General features: G+C 41.6%; 1 protein-coding gene across 2 annotated transcripts in view; it reads right to left on the bottom strand.

Moving 5' to 3' along the window:
- The window catches only part of amot (angiomotin), a 48938-nt gene that overhangs the window by 22700 nt on the left and 8975 nt on the right, over positions 1–17263 (bottom strand). For both annotated transcript variants that reach the window (XM_062964044.1, XM_003226852.4), the window contains 4 exons: positions 9604–9724; positions 5987–6843; positions 4156–4651; positions 239–383 (listed from right to left, as the gene is read on the bottom strand). In XM_062964044.1, coding sequence (XP_062820114.1) covers positions 239–383; positions 4156–4651; positions 5987–6810 — 1465 coding nt within the window. In that variant the 5' untranslated portion in view covers positions 6811–6843; positions 9604–9724. The remainder of the gene's footprint in view (positions 1–238; positions 384–4155; positions 4652–5986; positions 6844–9603; positions 9725–17263) is intronic.

Here is a 17263-nt window from a genome sequence, read left to right as displayed (position 1 = left end):
CAGATTTCCCCTTCAAAGCCCTTTCAAGTTGTGAATTTCTCACGGCTGCAAAAGTGAAGCTGAGAAGCAGTCTCAGCCAAGGCTAAGTTGCAACACGTTTTGCATTTTGTTGAGTTTCCAATTAACTCGGGTGGGTTTCGTTGATGGAAGGGAACTCGGCCTTAAACCACTCACGCACTTCATTCCGCCACGGTTTTCAAACTGAAAAAAGCAAATATTTTTCCAATTGTTTTATCACCTCGGAGATCCCTGTTGAAGTCGTGAAGCCTCCGGATCTCTCCTTCCAGCTTGTTCCGCATGGCCTTTTCCAGGGTTTCCCGCTTGGAGGACGACTTCTCCAGGTTTTTGTAGGCCTCCGAAACTTGCTGGATTTCAGTCTCCAACTAAAACACAGAAAACCCAACATGAACATAAAGGCCAGGTATGGGGGGCTGAAAGGTGGCATTTCTAGGGACCTATACAGCAGGTATCTATTTATTTTCAGTATTTATATTCCACTCTTCTTTCTCACCGCAAAGGGAACTCAGGGCGGATCACATTGTACACATATAAGGCAAACATTCAATGCCATATAATATAGAACAAAGACAGAGACAGACGCAGAGGCAATTTAAACCTTCTCCAGCTTCCTGAGGGTATGCTTGATTCTGGCCACAGAAGGAGCAGCTGCTTCATCATCCACTACAACAGCAACTTCCTCATTCCAACGGCGGCTGGAGGATTTTTATGGTGTCGTAAATTAGACTCCCCACATATAAGTGGGACCTAAATTTCCTACTTGATAGATGCAACTATCTTTCAGGTTGCTTAGGTCAACAATGAGCAGGGGCTAGATTTTATTTTAATTGTCGGGTGCTCACCCCGACACGGGCTGGCCTCGAACTCATGACCTCTTGGTCAGAGTGATTTATTGCAGCTGGCTGCTCACCAGCCTGCACCACAGCCCGGCCCCCGAGTACTGCTTTCAGATGATGCCTCTGAGCACATGAAGAGTGCTAAACGAATCAGAAGGTGTGCCTGCTAAGAGTGTGCAATTATTTAATTAGTCCTCGTAAGTCAGATCAAATATGTTCAATTCGTACTTACGAGGTAATATTTGACACGTGGGCGTGGCGCGCGCCAAAAACTTGAGAATCGAAACTCACCCAATACGTTTTTATTTGCATTTTGTAAACCTAATCAGTCTCATGTTCAGCACAAGGAAGCAAAGCAAACCAAAAAGGCTGCTTTTCCTCATGAATGGACTCTCACAAAGCGGAGAAGGAAGCAGCAGGGAGAAAGCAGAGTATCGTCTGCTGCCCACATATAGAAGATATAGATAAGATATATAGATATATCACTTTTGTAGTCTGGTCTGACTTTGAGTGCTCAGAAGATGAGGAAGGGGATGTTGGGATAGATTTGGAGGGTAAAAAAGGAAAAGTATGGTATACAATATAATATAAGGTAAGTTATGTTATTAACACACACTTTTTATATAACATGGTCCCTTATATGTTACGATTATAACATGAACTTGTATCTGACATACTGTATTGGTGAGTAACTGATTCTTTAAACCACCTCCGGTCTGAACTGGGTTTAAGCTAATATGGTTATGGACCATAAAACCCGTTCCTGTCGTTGTCTAAATAATAGTCTCAAACTTTGTTATGGTATCTATTCAAACAAAATACAATCCAGTGTAAGTACCCTATATATATAATATCCAGTTGGATTTACTCAACCATCAATTTGTGCATATTACCAGATACAGTAGAGTCTCACTTATCCAACACTCGCTTATCCAACGTTCTGAATTATCCAATGCATTTTTGTAGTCAATGTTTTCAATACATCATGATATTTTGGTGCTAAATTCGTAAATACAGTAATTACTACATAGCATTACTGTGTATTGAACTACTTTTTCTGTCAAATTTGTTGTATAACATGATGTTTTGGTGCTTAATTTGTAAAATCATAACCTAATTAGATGTTTAATAGGCTTCTCCTTAATCTCTCCTTATTATCCAACATATTCGCTTATCCAACGTTCTGCCGGCCCGTTTATGTTGGATAAGTGAGACTCTACTGTAATTGTAAAGAGTAATTTCGGAGGCTCCGAAATCTATATATATAAAATGGTAAAGTTGTTTGCGCAGTGACTATAACAACAAAACTAAACATCCCAGAAATACGAAATTTGGCAACACAATGCAAAAGGCTTGCCTCCAGGTTACAACAACACAACCACACCACAAAACCACAATCCAGACCCACAACACTCACAACAACGCATCATGCGATAACAACACAACTAAACGCCCCAGAAATACAAAACTTGGCAACACAATGCAAAAGCCTTGCCTCCCAGTTGTAACAACACAACCACACCATAAAACCACACTGGACCCACAAAACTCACAACAACGCATCATGACTATAACAACACAACTAAACGCCCCAGAAATACGAAACTTGGCAACACAATGCAAAAGCCTTCCCTCCAGGTTGTAACAACACAACCACACCACAAAACCACAATCCGGACCCATAAAACTTACAACAACGCATTGTGACTATAACAACACAACTAAACGCCCCAGAAATACGAAACTTGGCACACAACTAAACGCCCCAGAAATATAAAACTTGACAACACAACACAAAAGCCCTTTCTCCCAGTTGTAACAACACAACTACACCACAAAACCACAATCCGGACCCACAAAACTCACAACAATGCATCGTGACCATAACACAATTAAATGCCCCAGAAATACAAAATTTGACAACACAACGCAAAAGCCTTGCCTCCCAGTTGTAAGAACACAACCACAACACAAAACCACAATCCGGACCCACAAAACTCACAACAACGCATCATGACTATAACAACACAACTAAACGCCCCAGAAATACGAAACTTGACAACACAACACAAAAGCATTCCCTCCCAATTGTAACAACACAACCACACCACAAAACCACAATCCGGACCCACAAAACTCACAACAACGCATTGTGACTATAACAAATACAAAATCTGACAACACAACTCATCCTCCTCCCCAATCCCTACATTCACACTTGGCCTCCAAAAAAAACAATTACAATAATAACAATGACAACAACAACAACAATAAGAATCAACACCATCACAGGCAAGAAACAGCCAGGCACTGAGGCTGAGAGGCCAGTCAGTGCTACATTGGGCCTCCAAAAAACAATACAGTAGCATCTAACTTATCCAGCCTTCATGACCACTACAACAACAATAATAATAAACACCTACACAGGCAAAACAAAAAAAAAGACTATTGTACCACAATAAAAATATAAACCGCACTCAGCAGAATCAGACATTACAACTAACAACAAACCAAAGACAACAGGGATCTCAAGCAATTATCAATCAACACAAAAATTGAAGAAGGTAACAGACTTCAAATACTACTACTAATGTGAGTATAAAGAAGGTGGAGGTCACAGCATCAATACAACCTCATGTAGACTGACCAACACCACCAGAGTCAGACACAGCAACGCGTGGCCGGGCACAGCTAGTATTTTATATACAGTAGAGTCTCACTTATCCAACATAAACGGGCCGGCAGAACGTTGGATAAGCGAATATGTTGGATAATAAGGAGAGATTAAGGAGAAGCCTATTAAACATCAAATTAGGTTATGATTTTACAAATTAAGCACCAAAACATCATGTTATACAACAAATTTGACAGAAAAAATAGCTCAATATGCAGTAATGCTACATAGTAATTACTGTATTTACGAATTTAGCACCAAAATATCACGATGTATTGAAAACATTGACTCCAAAAATGTGTTGGATAATCCAGAACGTTGGATAAGCGAGTGTTGGATAAGTGAGACTCTACTGTATAGGAGAAAACATTTACCATATGCAGTTGAAAGCCAGAAGGCACTTCTCATAGCGATAAAAGAGTTTGGAAAGTCCTTCCCCACCAAACTTTGCCGCTTGGCTTGCGTCCTCAACCAGGCCACCGGAGGCTCCGAAATATTTTATATACGGTTCTCTAAAGAAACTTTTACTTACTAGATTATCTGGACAGAGTGTGGATTGTGGTGAAAAGGTGTTTCAGGGCTCTAGCAGAACAATCACAATAAAAATGTAGATACGCAAACACCTACCTTCTGCAACCGTGCCACTTTCTCATAGCAGCCGTCCAGCTCCTGGCGCAAGGAACGGTTCTCCTCGGAGAGGATCTCCACCATCTGCTGCGCCCGGGAGACTATGGCAAAGGGGTCCACTGGCACCGGCTGGTATGGGGAAGGCGCCGGCGGGGGCCGTGGGAGCCCCGAGTACGAATCCCCCGGCTGGTGGTGCTGCGGCTGGTGCTGGTGCGGCTGCTGGTGATGGTGCTGCTGCTGGTGGCAGAGGCGGAAGAGGTCTCCTTGGTGGAGCTGGCCCGCGAGGAAGAGCGGCTGTGCGCCCGGGGGCGGCGAGGGGAAGGCGAAGGGGTCTCCATGGCTGGGGGTCGGGGGCTGCTGCGAGGGGGAGAGGCGGGACGATGGGGGCAGCGACTGGAGCAGCGACAGGGAGCCCAAGGAGGTCAGCGAGGAGGTCGGGCTGTGGTGGTGGGGTGGCCGCCCCGGCGGAGGCAGCAAGGGGAAGTCCTGGTTCTGTCTGCAGCAGCCAAGGAAGAGAGATCCGTATCAGTATCACCATCATCACCATCAAACGCAGTGGTTCCCAAACTTGTTTGGCCTGCCGCCCCCTTTCCAGAAAAAATATGACTCAGCACCCCCTGGAAAGGGGGCGTGGCTTAGAGGGGTGGGCGTGGCTCCTGCTCAAGAGGGCGGGGCTAATCCAAGATGCAGGGCTCATGACCTCATGGTCAGAGTGATTTATTGCAGCAGGCTGCTCACCAGCCTGCGCCACAGCCCGGCCCCAATGCAACGCCAAGAACTGGTACACAACAAACGAAGAATTCCTTTGAATATAGAAACTGTTACAGTAGAGTCTCACTTATCCAACACTCGCTTATCCAACGTTCTGGATTATCCAACGCTTTTTTGTAATCAATGTTTTCAATATATCGTGATATTTTGGTGCTAAATTAGTAAATACAGTAATTACTACATAGCATTACTGCATATTGAATTACTTTTTCTGTCAAATTTGTGGTATAGCATGATGTTTTGGTGCTTAATTTGTAAAAGCATAACCTAATTTGATGTTTAATAGGCTTTTACTTAATGCCTCCTTATTATGCAACATATTCACTTATCCAACATTCTGCCAGCCCGTTTATGTTGGATAAGTGAGACTCTACTGTACTTTGGAGACTGAATATCTTTACTACAATTGACATTGGCCCAAGATTCCACACAACTCCAGGTATAATATGGACTTGGTTATCTCTTTATGTCTGTTATTTACTCCTTAAATAGTACAGTAGAGTCTCACTTATCCAACATAAACGGGCCGGCAGAACATTGGATAAGTGAATATGTTGGATAATAAGGAGGGATTAAGGAAAAGCCTATTACACATCAAATTAGGTTATGATTTTACAAATTAAGCACCAAAACATCATGTTGTACAACAAATTTGACAGAAAAAGTAGTTCAATACGCAGTAATATTATGTTGTAATTACTATATTTACGAATTTAGCACCAAAATATCACGATGTATTGAAAACATTGACTACAAAAATGCGCTGGATAATCCGGAACGTTGGATAAGCGAGTGTTGGATAAGTGAGATTCTACTGTATACTTTGTTAGATTATGACATGGAAATTGTACCTTTGTTGATGATATCTTGAAAGCTATTTTGTTATATGCAATATAATTTGAAGAGAAGTACTCTAATATAGAGTTGTAGAAACCTGATTTATATTACATTTCTGGGAGTTTTACAACAGTGTATATACACATACATTTTTGTTGTGTATTCCCAGAAGATGCCCACCCGGTCTCTGCTGCAAGGCCTCCAGAGACGGAGCTTGCCTTACCTGAACGATCCGTATTCCGGAGGGTGCTGGTACCTCACCATGGGACCCTCGGCCCGGCTTTGCTGGGACATCCGATGGTCAGCATAGAAGTGGCCGGGCTCCTGTGGCTTGCACCCCAAGGGCGGGCTGGAGAGGTTCTTGTAGGGGTACTCGGGGGGCGGACCCCGGTGCTCCATCCCTTTTGGGGGGCCGGGGTTCTTGTAGAAGTCGCTGCCCTGGTGATGCTGGTGATGGGTGAGCGGCGAGAGCGGGGCGCTGGTGACGGGCGCGTGGGCCTTGACCCCGTTGGTGGCCAAAGACAGCTGCATGAGCCTCTCGCTCAGGGACCGGACGTGGCCCTGCTTGAGGTCCCGGAGCCCCTCGTCCTGGTGGACCTTTCCGGGGCTGACCCTCTGTACCGTGGGCCGCCCTTCGGTCCTCACCTTCGGGTTGGAGACCCCCGTGACGTAGAAGGCGGCCCCGACGCTGGCGTGGGGCTGGCCCCGGAAGTACTGTGACTGGACCTTGGCCTCTTCGTAGGTGGGGAGGTCCTCGCCGTTCGGGCCTCCGCCGCGCGGGGAGAGCTGCTTCTCCATGGCGCCCACGCCGTCCATCGGGATCTCCTGCCCCTGCGGCTCCTGGCGCGCCACGTGGGTCCCGCCTGCGTGCTCCGAGGGGCCCAGGCCTTCCCCAGGGACCGAGGAGGGCCCTGCGCCGCCCGCCGTGGCTTGCTGATGCAGCGCCAGCAGCGTGCGGCTGTCACTGGGGTTTCCATAGCGGAGCTGCTCCTGGAGCAAGCGCTGCAAGACGGTGGTGGCCGACGGCGGCTCTTCCGAGGTCCTCATCTCTGCCGCGGAGGAGGAGGAGGAACGGGGTCCCTGCGGAGGAAGGAGAACGCAGTGAAGGGCCCGGCAAAACTTTCAGTGCCACTCTCAGGCCCTTAAAGTGCAGCTACCGGCAGCCGCAAAACGCAACACCCTTGACACAACACCCAAGTAAGAAATGGCACCCGTACAACAGACATATCGTATTTGTTAATGTGGGATTTGTGCATAGATAGTTTAAATGAAATTTGTGTCTTGCCAGTATTGCATACTGATTGCATCATCCAGAGTGTAACATAGTCTGGAAAGAGTTAATTACTAAGAAGCTGTGTTGACCTTGATGTGTGGCTGGAACTGGGGAGTGCCCAGACACAAGTGTGTATGCATTACTGAATGCATCAGTTCCGTTCTGTCTGCCTAGAGCAAGGGTCCCCAAACTAAGGCCCGGGGGGCCGGATGCGGCCCTCCGAGGTCATTTACCTGGCCCCCGCCCTCAGTTTTAGAATATAATATATTGTATATACATATAATATTGATAATAATATTATAATGTAATACAATATAACACTAATAATAATACCATATAATAATATTATATTCTATATTACACATAATATTACTAATAATATTACAGTATAGTGGTATAGTTCAATATAGTAATATATAATGCTAATATTGTGTTATGCTAATAATATAATATATTGTATGTACATATTAATTTGTAAGCCACTCTGAGTCCCCTTTGGGGTGAGAAGGGTGTGATACAAATGTAGTAAATAAATGCAGTAAATAAATAATAAATAAATAAATACATTTTAGACTTAGGCTCGCCTAAAGTCTGACATGACTTGAAGGCACAACAACAACAATCCTACTTGATTATCTCATTGGCCAGTAGCAGGCCCACACTTCCCATTGAAATCCTGATAGGTTTATGTTGGTTACAAATGTTTTCATTTTTTAATATTGTATTGTTCTTTCATTGTTGTTGTTATTTTGCACTACAAATAAGACATATGCAATGTGCATCGGAATTTGTTTGTATTTTTTTTCAAATGATAATCCGGCCCCTCAACAGTCTGAAGGATTGTGGACCGGCCCTCGGCTTAAAAAGTTTGAGGACCCCTGGCCTGTGTCTATTGTCTGCAAGTCTGTTTGTCTTGATTATTGCTGAAGTCAGTAAAACTTTGTATATAGTTTTACTATTGTCTCTGGGTGTCACTTCGTTCTGCGTTCCACTAATTCCATCTAACTACTGCTGCGCTGCTATTACTCTGACAGTATTCACTTCAATCTAATGCTCACCTTTTTTGGCTAAATGACCTTCTTAAAAGTAGGGTGCACATTAGATTAGCGTAATACGGTGCTGAGCCAAAGCAAAAGGGAGAAGAAGCTCCTTCAGGAGTCCCTGGAACTCCTCTTTGAGGGACATCATCTTTAAATTAATTCCCACAGCTCAATTGTTGGAAATAGCAACCTTCCAAGCCTTCACTATTTATTTATTAATGCATATATTTGCTAACCTGTAGTGTATGTATATGCTGATTTGCCAGTTTGACTGACCTCTTTACTGTGAGAGAGGCCACAGACATGTGATGGTACTGAGCATGTTCAGACTCAGGACTCCATTTTGTTAGCAATTCGCTTTAGATCTCAGTGGAGGCACCCGTGCAACACCTGTGTAAGAAATGGCACCCGTGCAAGAGACATATTGCATTCACTCAAATCTAATGCTCACCTTTTTTGGCTAAATGACCTTCTTAAAATTAGGGTGCGCATTAGATTAGCGTAATGCCGTAATCTTAGTGCTGAGCCAAAGCAAAAGGGGAAGAAGCTCCTGGTGCGCCATGTGGGCACTCTAATATAGAGTTGTAGATGGTTATGATGGTACTGAGCATGTTCAGACTCAGGACTCCATTTTGTTAGCGGTTCGCCTTAGACCTCAGTGGAGGTCAATGCTGTATGTTCTTGGACTTCAATGGAACAAGTATGTTTTTGGATTTCAGTATAGACATATGCTTTTGGACTTCAAAGGATACAGTATGACTTTGGATTTCAGTGAGACTTTGGACTATTGATTAAGAATGGTAGCCTTCACACAGAGAAACTACATCCTATCTATAACTGAACTTTAATATAAGATACTAGCTGTGCCCGGCCAAGCGTTGCTGTGGCGAAGTCTGGTGGTATGGGAAATAAAGTATTGAGGAATTGGTAGTAGTAAGGGTAAAGGTTTTCCCCTGACATTAAGTCCATTATAAATGGGTTATATAGCTGTGTGGAAGGGCCTTGAGTCTACACTGCCATATAATCCAGTTAAAATCAGATAATCTGTATTTTATAGGCAGTGTGGAAGAGGCCTAAGTGAGGCCTAACTCTGCCCGTCCCCTGGGCTGAGTGGGTTGCTAGGAGACCAAGTGGGCAGAGCTTAGCCTTCTAACTGGCAGAAATTGGATAAAAACAATTATTCCCCTCCCTCTAATTAGGACTTTATTTTTCTTTTCTTTTTGTTGTATGAACGTAGAGGCATGGATGAGGGGTTGTGCTGGCAAGTTTAGTGTTTCTGGGATGTGTAGTTTTGTTTTGTCCTAGGCCGAAATTTCATTACCCTTTTTTATATATAGATTTTTGAGTAAATAAGTTATGTTGGATGGTGTGATTTTAATTGAATGTGTTTTTGATTGTAAATCTGTTTTTTTAATTTGCAAATATTTAAGCTTATGTTTTGTATGTGTTTTTAAGGCATTGAATAATTGCCATATGTAAACCGATTTGCTGGCGCATTAGCAAATACATTAATATGGAGAGACTCACTTTGGCTTTTTGGGTCAGAAGGAGGTGTCCCAAGGCATCAGGAAGAATAGATGCTTTTCTTGCCCCGAGTCAAACAAAGCATCGCCTGTTTCCAGACAGTTTCTTCACACTTTAGGAGATTCTGCAAAACAGAAAATGGAGAGAAGCGTGTCTAGAAATGCAAGCAAAACACCGTTATCGGCCCGAAGAAATTTTCTTCTTGTCCTCGTTCTCCCGTCTTTTATATCAAAATCAATCGGAGTTATTACTGAAAGAGTAATAAGACTGGAAACAGAAGCTTAATGTTTTGAAAACATTGACTACAAAAATGCGTTGGATAATCCAGAATGTTGGATAGGTGAATGTTGGATAAGTGAGACTCTACTGTAATGTATATACTCGAGTACAAGTCTAGTTTTTCAGCCCTTTTTTAGGGCAGAAAAAGCTCCCCTCGGCTTATACTCGAGTGAGGATCCTGGCTGGCTTATATTCGGGTCGGCTTATACTCAAGTATATAGGTAATCAGACTTAGATAGTTTTATATAATAATAAATAATAAAACTTTATTTATATACTGCCCTATCTCCCGGATGGGACTCAGGGCGGTTTATAGTCATAAAAGCAACACAAACATTACAACATAATACACATTATTAAACAAAGTAAAATAATACAATTATAACAATAAATCACACTTACATGACCAGATCAAGGGGACGGGAACCATAAACCCAATATATTAAAATGTATCATTTTAGGCTAGGGAAATGTTATGCAATATATTCTTATTAAAGTCTTATTATTATTATCATAAATTACAATTTTATGTAAACATTCAAAAACATTTAACCTATTAATGTAATTTTATTCATATCTATATTTATTTTTATTTTTGAAATTTGCCAGTAGCTGCTGCATTTCCCTCCTTTGTCTTATACTCGAGTCAATAGGTTTTCCCAGTTTTGTGATAAAATTAGGCGCCTCGGCTTATATTCAGGCCGGCTTATACTCGAGTATATATGGTACAATTGAAAAACTAAGGACAATAAACACTAAAGCAGAATGAAATCTAGAGCTAATTAAAGATGAATACAGTAGAGTCTCACTAATCCAAGCCTCGCTTATCCAAGCCTCTGGATAATCCAAGCCATTTTTGTAGTCAATGTTTCCAATATATCGTGATATTTTGGTGCTAAATTCGTAAATACCGTAATTACAACATAACATTACTGCGTATTGAACTACTTTTTCTGTCAAATTTGTTGTATAACATGAAGTTTTGGTGCTTAATTTGTAAAATCATAACCTAATTTGATATTTAATAGGCTTTTCCTTGATCAGTCCTTATAATCCAAGATATTCGCTTATCCAAGCTTCTGCCGGCCCGTTTAGCTTGGATTAGTGAGACTCTACTGTACTTCAAGCCACTGAAACCTATTTAAAATGCAGAAAGCACCACTGGCTGAGTCCTGAAAACAATTGCACAGGAAAGTTGTGCAAAGAGAAAGGCGTCACAGGGCTTCCTTCCTTCCTTGCAAAGGAAGTGGACGGAGAAAGACCCAGGAATGTTGCAGCCTCTGCAAGATTTCAAGCAAAAGGATTTAGGAGAGAGATTTGGGGAAGTGCTGAGTCAAGTCTTCGGAGGCTTTATAAATAGCAGCAAAAGGGATGCAATGACGGGCCCAGTTTGCAAGCTCACTGCAATTAAAACGCATGCACAGCCTTCGCCACGGAGCCTCTCATTATACAAACCCCACAGAGATAAATAGATCCAACCCAAATCTTCTCTGGCCAGACCTTGAGCCGTGCATTACAGCACTCAAAATGCCCGTGGCATTCCTGGTCAGGAGGTCCTTCATTTCAATAGGGCTTGTTATTATTCACAGTATGTCTCCTCTATTATTATTATTATTGTTATTATTGTTAAAAAAAGGTAAAGGTTTCCCCTGACGTTAAGTCCAGTCATGACCAACTCTGGGAGTTGGTGCTCATCTCCATTTCTAAGCTGAAGAGCCGGCGTTGTCCGTAGACACCTCCAAGGTCATGTGGCCGGCATGACTGCATCAATAGGGCTTGTTATTATTCACAGTATGTCCCCTCTATTATTATTATTATTATTATTATATTATGACACAGCAAACAAGATAGACATGCTGGATTTCGTTTCACAAAATCACAAGTCAAACACTTCCCAAGTGTCTAGGACTGTGTGATGTATTATTATTATTATTATTATTATATTATGACACAGCAAACAAGATAGACATGCTGGATTTCGTTTCACAAAATCACAAGTCAAACACTTCCCAAGTGTCTAGGACTGTGTGATGTATTATTATTATTATTATTATTATTATTATTATTATTATTAATTATTATTATTATATTATGACACAGCAAACAAGATAGATATGCTGGATTTCATATCACAAAATCACAAGTCGAACACTTCCCAAGTGTCTAGGACTGTGTGATGTATTATTATTATTATTATTATTATTATTATTATTATTATTATTTTATGACACAGCAAACAAGATAGACATGCTGGATTTCGTATCACAAAATCCCAAGTCGAACACTTCCCAAGTGTCTAGGACTGTGTGATGTATTTATTATTATTATTATTATTATTATTATTATTATTATTATTATTATATTATGACATAGCAAACAAGATAGATATGCTGGATTTCATATCACAAAACCACAAGTCAAACACTTCCCAAGTGTCTAGGACTGTGTGATGTATTATTATTATTATTATTATTATTATTATTATTATTATTATTTTATGACACAGCAAACAAGATAGACATGCTGGATTTCGTTTCACAAAATCACAAGTCAAACACTTCCCAAGTGTCTAGGACTGTGTGATGTATTATTATTATTATTATTATTATTATTATTATTATTATTATTATTATTATTATATTATGACATAGCAAACAAGATAGATATGCTGGATTTCATATCACAAAACCACAAGTCAAACACTTCCCAAGTGTCTAGGACTGTGTGATGTATTATTATTATTATTATTATTATTATTATTATTATTATTATTATTATATTATGACACAGCAAACAAGATAAATATGCTGGATTTCATATCACAAAACCACAAGTCGAACACTTCCCAAGTGTCTAGGACTGTGTGATGTATTATTATTATTATTATTATATTATGACATAGCAAACAAGATAGATATGCTGGATTTCATATCACAAAACCACAAGTCAAACACTTCCCAAGTGTCTAGGACTGTGTGATGTATTATTATTATTATTATTATTATTATTATTATTATTATTATTATTATTATTATATTATGACACAGCAAACAAGATAAATATGCTGGATTTCATATCACAAAACCACAAGTCGAACACTTCCCAAGTGTCTAGGACTGTGTGATGTATTTTCAGATGATGCTGCAGATCCCAGCAGGGTGGCCTTTTGCAGTTGGCAGATCGTAATTTTGTCAGTGTCTATTGTTTCCAAATGCCGGCTGAGATCTTCTGGCACGGCACCCAGTGTGCCCATCACCACCGGGACCACCTGCACTGGTTTCTGCCAGAGTCTTTGAAGTTCAATCTTGAGGTCCTGAGAGCGGTTGAATTTTTCCTGTAGTTTTTCACCTGGGATGGCGACATCAATAATCCAAACCTTTTTCTTTTCCACAACTGTGATGTCTGGTGTGTTGTGTTCCAGAACTTTGTCCGTCTGGAAAAAGTTCTGGAACACAACACACCAGACATCACAGTTGTGATTATTATTGTTGTTGTTATTAATATCTTAATATCTTTATTTTTATCCTGCAGCGGACAATGACATAGCACGATGCCATAGAACTTAAAGGGGCAAATACACACACACATATACATATTACTATAAAACTATTAAATATTTGTGTCAGTAGGTTAAAAGTTGCAATAGAGTTAAAATACAATGCAAAGTCCTCTAGGCATTTTGCATATGACAGGGTGTTCTAAAGGTCACCATACATAGGGGAAATTAAACAACTCTTATTTTTAAAATATTGTATATTCATATATTGTCCCAAGTTCAAATCCGGGGAGCGAAATGAGTGCCCGCTGTTAGCCCCAGCTTCTGCCAACCTAGCAGTTCAAAAACATGCAAATGTGAGTAGATCAATAGGTACTGCTCTGGCGGGAAGGTAAGGGCACTCCATGCAGTCATGCCAGCCACATGACCTTGGAGGAGTCTATGGACAATGCCGGCTCTTCGGCTTAGAAATAGAGATGAGCACCAACCCCCAGAGTCGGTCACGACTGGACTTAACATCAGGGGAAAACCTTTACCTTACTATATATATTGCCTGTATTTTGGCTTTTTTCAGGTACCTTAATGTTTAAAAGCCATACTTTTATGTTCTATGTGAGTTTCAAGGCAGGAAAAGTACATGGAGGAGGCAAAAGAATGGTTGACCCCAAGGCAGCGTTCTTGCATACATGTAATAATAAATAGAGTAAAATAATAAATGCAATAATAATAATATCAGAGTGAAATAATAAATGTATTAATAATAATAAAAATAGAGTAAAATAAATGTAATAGTAGCAACAATAATAGAGAAAAATAATAAATGTAATAATACCAATAATAATAGAAAAAAATAATAAATGTACCATATATTCTCGAGTATAAGCTGACCCAAATATAAGCCAACCAGGACCCTCACCCAAGTATAAGCCGAGGGGGGCTTTTTCAGTCTTACAAAAAGGGCTGAAAAACTAGGCTTATACTTGAGTATATACAGTAACTACCTTTTTGTTACTTTTTGCCAAGTAATTGTGCCAAGTAATTTTGGGGCCCCAAAATAAAGGTAGCAAATCCTTTCTGTGCACATTGGAAAGCGGAGCACATTGTGCGCCCCATTTACTGCTACAATTGAGAGAGTTTGGAAGGAGGAACATGGGCCGTTGGGGCGATTTCTGCCTATCAATCCTTCTGTGTTTGCCAACGGTTTCCACAGGTGAGCGCACAGGTGTGGCACCCGGCAGGTGCACAGGTAAGGCCAGACATCCTCATTCCAGAGAAAGCAGCGAGAGAAAGAGAGTTGGTGGTTCCTGAGAAACAAAGAACGATCCGGCCGGTTGGGCGCAACATTTTCTTGGCATGAGGTCACCCTTCCCAAAGGCAAGTTCCCAGAACCAGGTGATTGAAGACTCACTTCCTTATCATTCCGGTCCAAAAGTCAACCTCAAAACTGGTGAAAACTGGAACAAACCAGCTTAACATGATCGTGAGGAATGCCAGCCTTTGAAAACCACAAACAATTGCATTGACCTGGCTCTGGCTCACGAATGGGACCCTGAAGAAAGAGACAGAAGGCCTGATCCTTGCAGCCCAGGAGCAAGACATCAGGACAAAGGCAATTAATAATAATAATAATAATAATAGAAGACCTGGCTATGGCTCACGAATGGGACCCTGAAGAAAGAGACAGAAGGCCTGATCCTTGCAGCCCAGGAGCAAGACATCAGGACAAAGGCCATTAATAATAATAATAATAATAATAATAATAATAATAATAATAATAATAGAAGACCTGGCTATGGCTCACGAATGGGACCCTGAAGAAAGAGACAGAAGGCCTGATCCTTGCAGCCCAGGAGCAAGACATCAGGACAAAGGCCATTCAAGCCAAGATCAAAAAATCAGCTGATGACCCAAAATGCAGACTGTGCAAGGAAACCGACGAAAGCATGGATCATATTCTCAGCTGCTGTAAGAAAATCGCACAGACAGACTACAAACAGAGGCACAACTATGTGGCCCAAATGATTCTTTGGAACCTATGCCTCAAGTACCACCTCCCAGCAGCAAAGAACTGGTGGGATCACAAACCTGCAAAAGTCTTGGAAAAGGAACACGCAAAGATACTGTGGGACTTCCGAATCCAGACTGACAAAGTTCTGGAACACAACACACCAGACATCACAGTTGTGGAAAAGAAAAAGGTTTGGATCATTGATATCGCCATCCCAGGTGACAGTCGCATTGACGAAAAACAACAGGAAAAACTCAGCCGCTATCAGGACCTCAAGATTGAACTGCAAAGACTCTGGCAGAAACCAGTACAGGTGGTCCCGGTGGTGATCAGCACATTGGGTGCCGTGTCAAAAGATCTCAGCCGGTACTTGGAAACAATAGACATTGACAAAATCACAATCTGCCAACTGCAAAAGGCCACCCTGCTGGGATCTGCACGTATCATCCAAAAATACATCACACAGTCCTAGACACTTGGGAAGTGTTCGACTTGTGATTTTGTGAAACGAAACCCAGCATATCTATCTTGTTTGCTGTGTCATACAATGTCGTTGTGTCAATAATAATAATAATAATAATAATAATTTATTTTATTTATTTACAGCATTTATATTCCGCCCTTCTCACCCCGAAGGGGACTCAGGGCGGATCACATTACACATATAGGCAAACATTCAATGCCTTTTAACATAGAACAGAGACAAGACAAACACAGGCTCCGAGCGGGCCTCGAACTCATGACCTCCTGGTCAGAGTGATTCATTGCAGCTGGTTGCAGCTGGCTTGCTCTCCAGCCTGCGCCACAGCCCGGGCCTAACCTGCTCTTTCTTCCCAAAGGGACTTGGGCGGCTTCCAAAAACAAAGATGGCATCAAAAGAAGTAGAAAAAACAACAATTCTTTTTGTTGTTCCTAAGCAAAAGACATTGTGAATGGAACTGCTTAAAGAACTAGAAATGTGTATAACAATACCCTCGCCTTTCTCATTCTTGGACGGACATTAGACTTATGAATAGACCAAACTTACTTACTAACAAAACTCCATCATCAACTTTCTGTGGCCTTTCCCACCACTCTTATGGTATAAAAGTGTGAAAATGAAATAAAGCGCTTTGAAACATAAATAAACAAAATGACAGTAACAACAACAACAATTCCCGGGACCACCGAGAGCAGTACAAGCGGTGCCAAAGTGCATTCATTCTCCGGTGCAGACGCAGGCTGGGTCGCTTCCCAAGGGCCCCTCCGGAGCCATTGTTTTGCCAGGAGCCTCCTTTGTGCTTCCCGTCTCCATCCCACAAATATCCGGAGAATGCGCCAACGTCATTCCCTCGCTTTCCTTCTCCTTGTGGCTTTGCCGTTCCTCCGCTGATTGACTCCAGGCCTTCCTCCGTTTAATGGAAAACACACGGGATGCATCCTCACTGCAAGGCAAGCTCCAGGTGCCCAACGTCAACACAATCCCAATCAAGATCGGAGCCAAAAAAAAAAAAAAGCCTGATTTACTCATGATTTTTAACTGCTTAACCCAATCCACATGTCAAGTATAGGTAAAGGTTTCCCCCTGACATTAAGTCCAGTTGTGTTCGACTCTGTGGGTTGCTGCTCATCTCCATTTCTAAGCTGAAGAGCCGGCATTGTCCATAGACACCTCCAAGGTCATGTGGCCACTGGCATGACGGCATGGAGCGCCGTTACCTTTCTGCCAGAGCGGCGCCTATTGATCTACTTACATTTGCATTAAACAGAATAAAACATCATTTTAAACAGTAATGTAGTAATTAAATAAAAACTGCCATAAAAGAGTAAAACAGTGATTTAAAATAATAAGAGAACTGGGCAAAGGTGTGAGGAATGTATAATTAAAAAATCTAATGAGT

This window comes from Anolis carolinensis, unplaced genomic scaffold (assembly GCF_035594765.1).
Source record: "Anolis carolinensis isolate JA03-04 unplaced genomic scaffold, rAnoCar3.1.pri scaffold_12, whole genome shotgun sequence".
Lineage (NCBI taxonomy): Eukaryota > Metazoa > Chordata > Lepidosauria > Squamata > Dactyloidae > Anolis > Anolis carolinensis.
The sequence above is the reverse complement of the archived record's forward strand: the minus strand, read 5'-3'. Positions and strand labels throughout refer to the sequence as shown.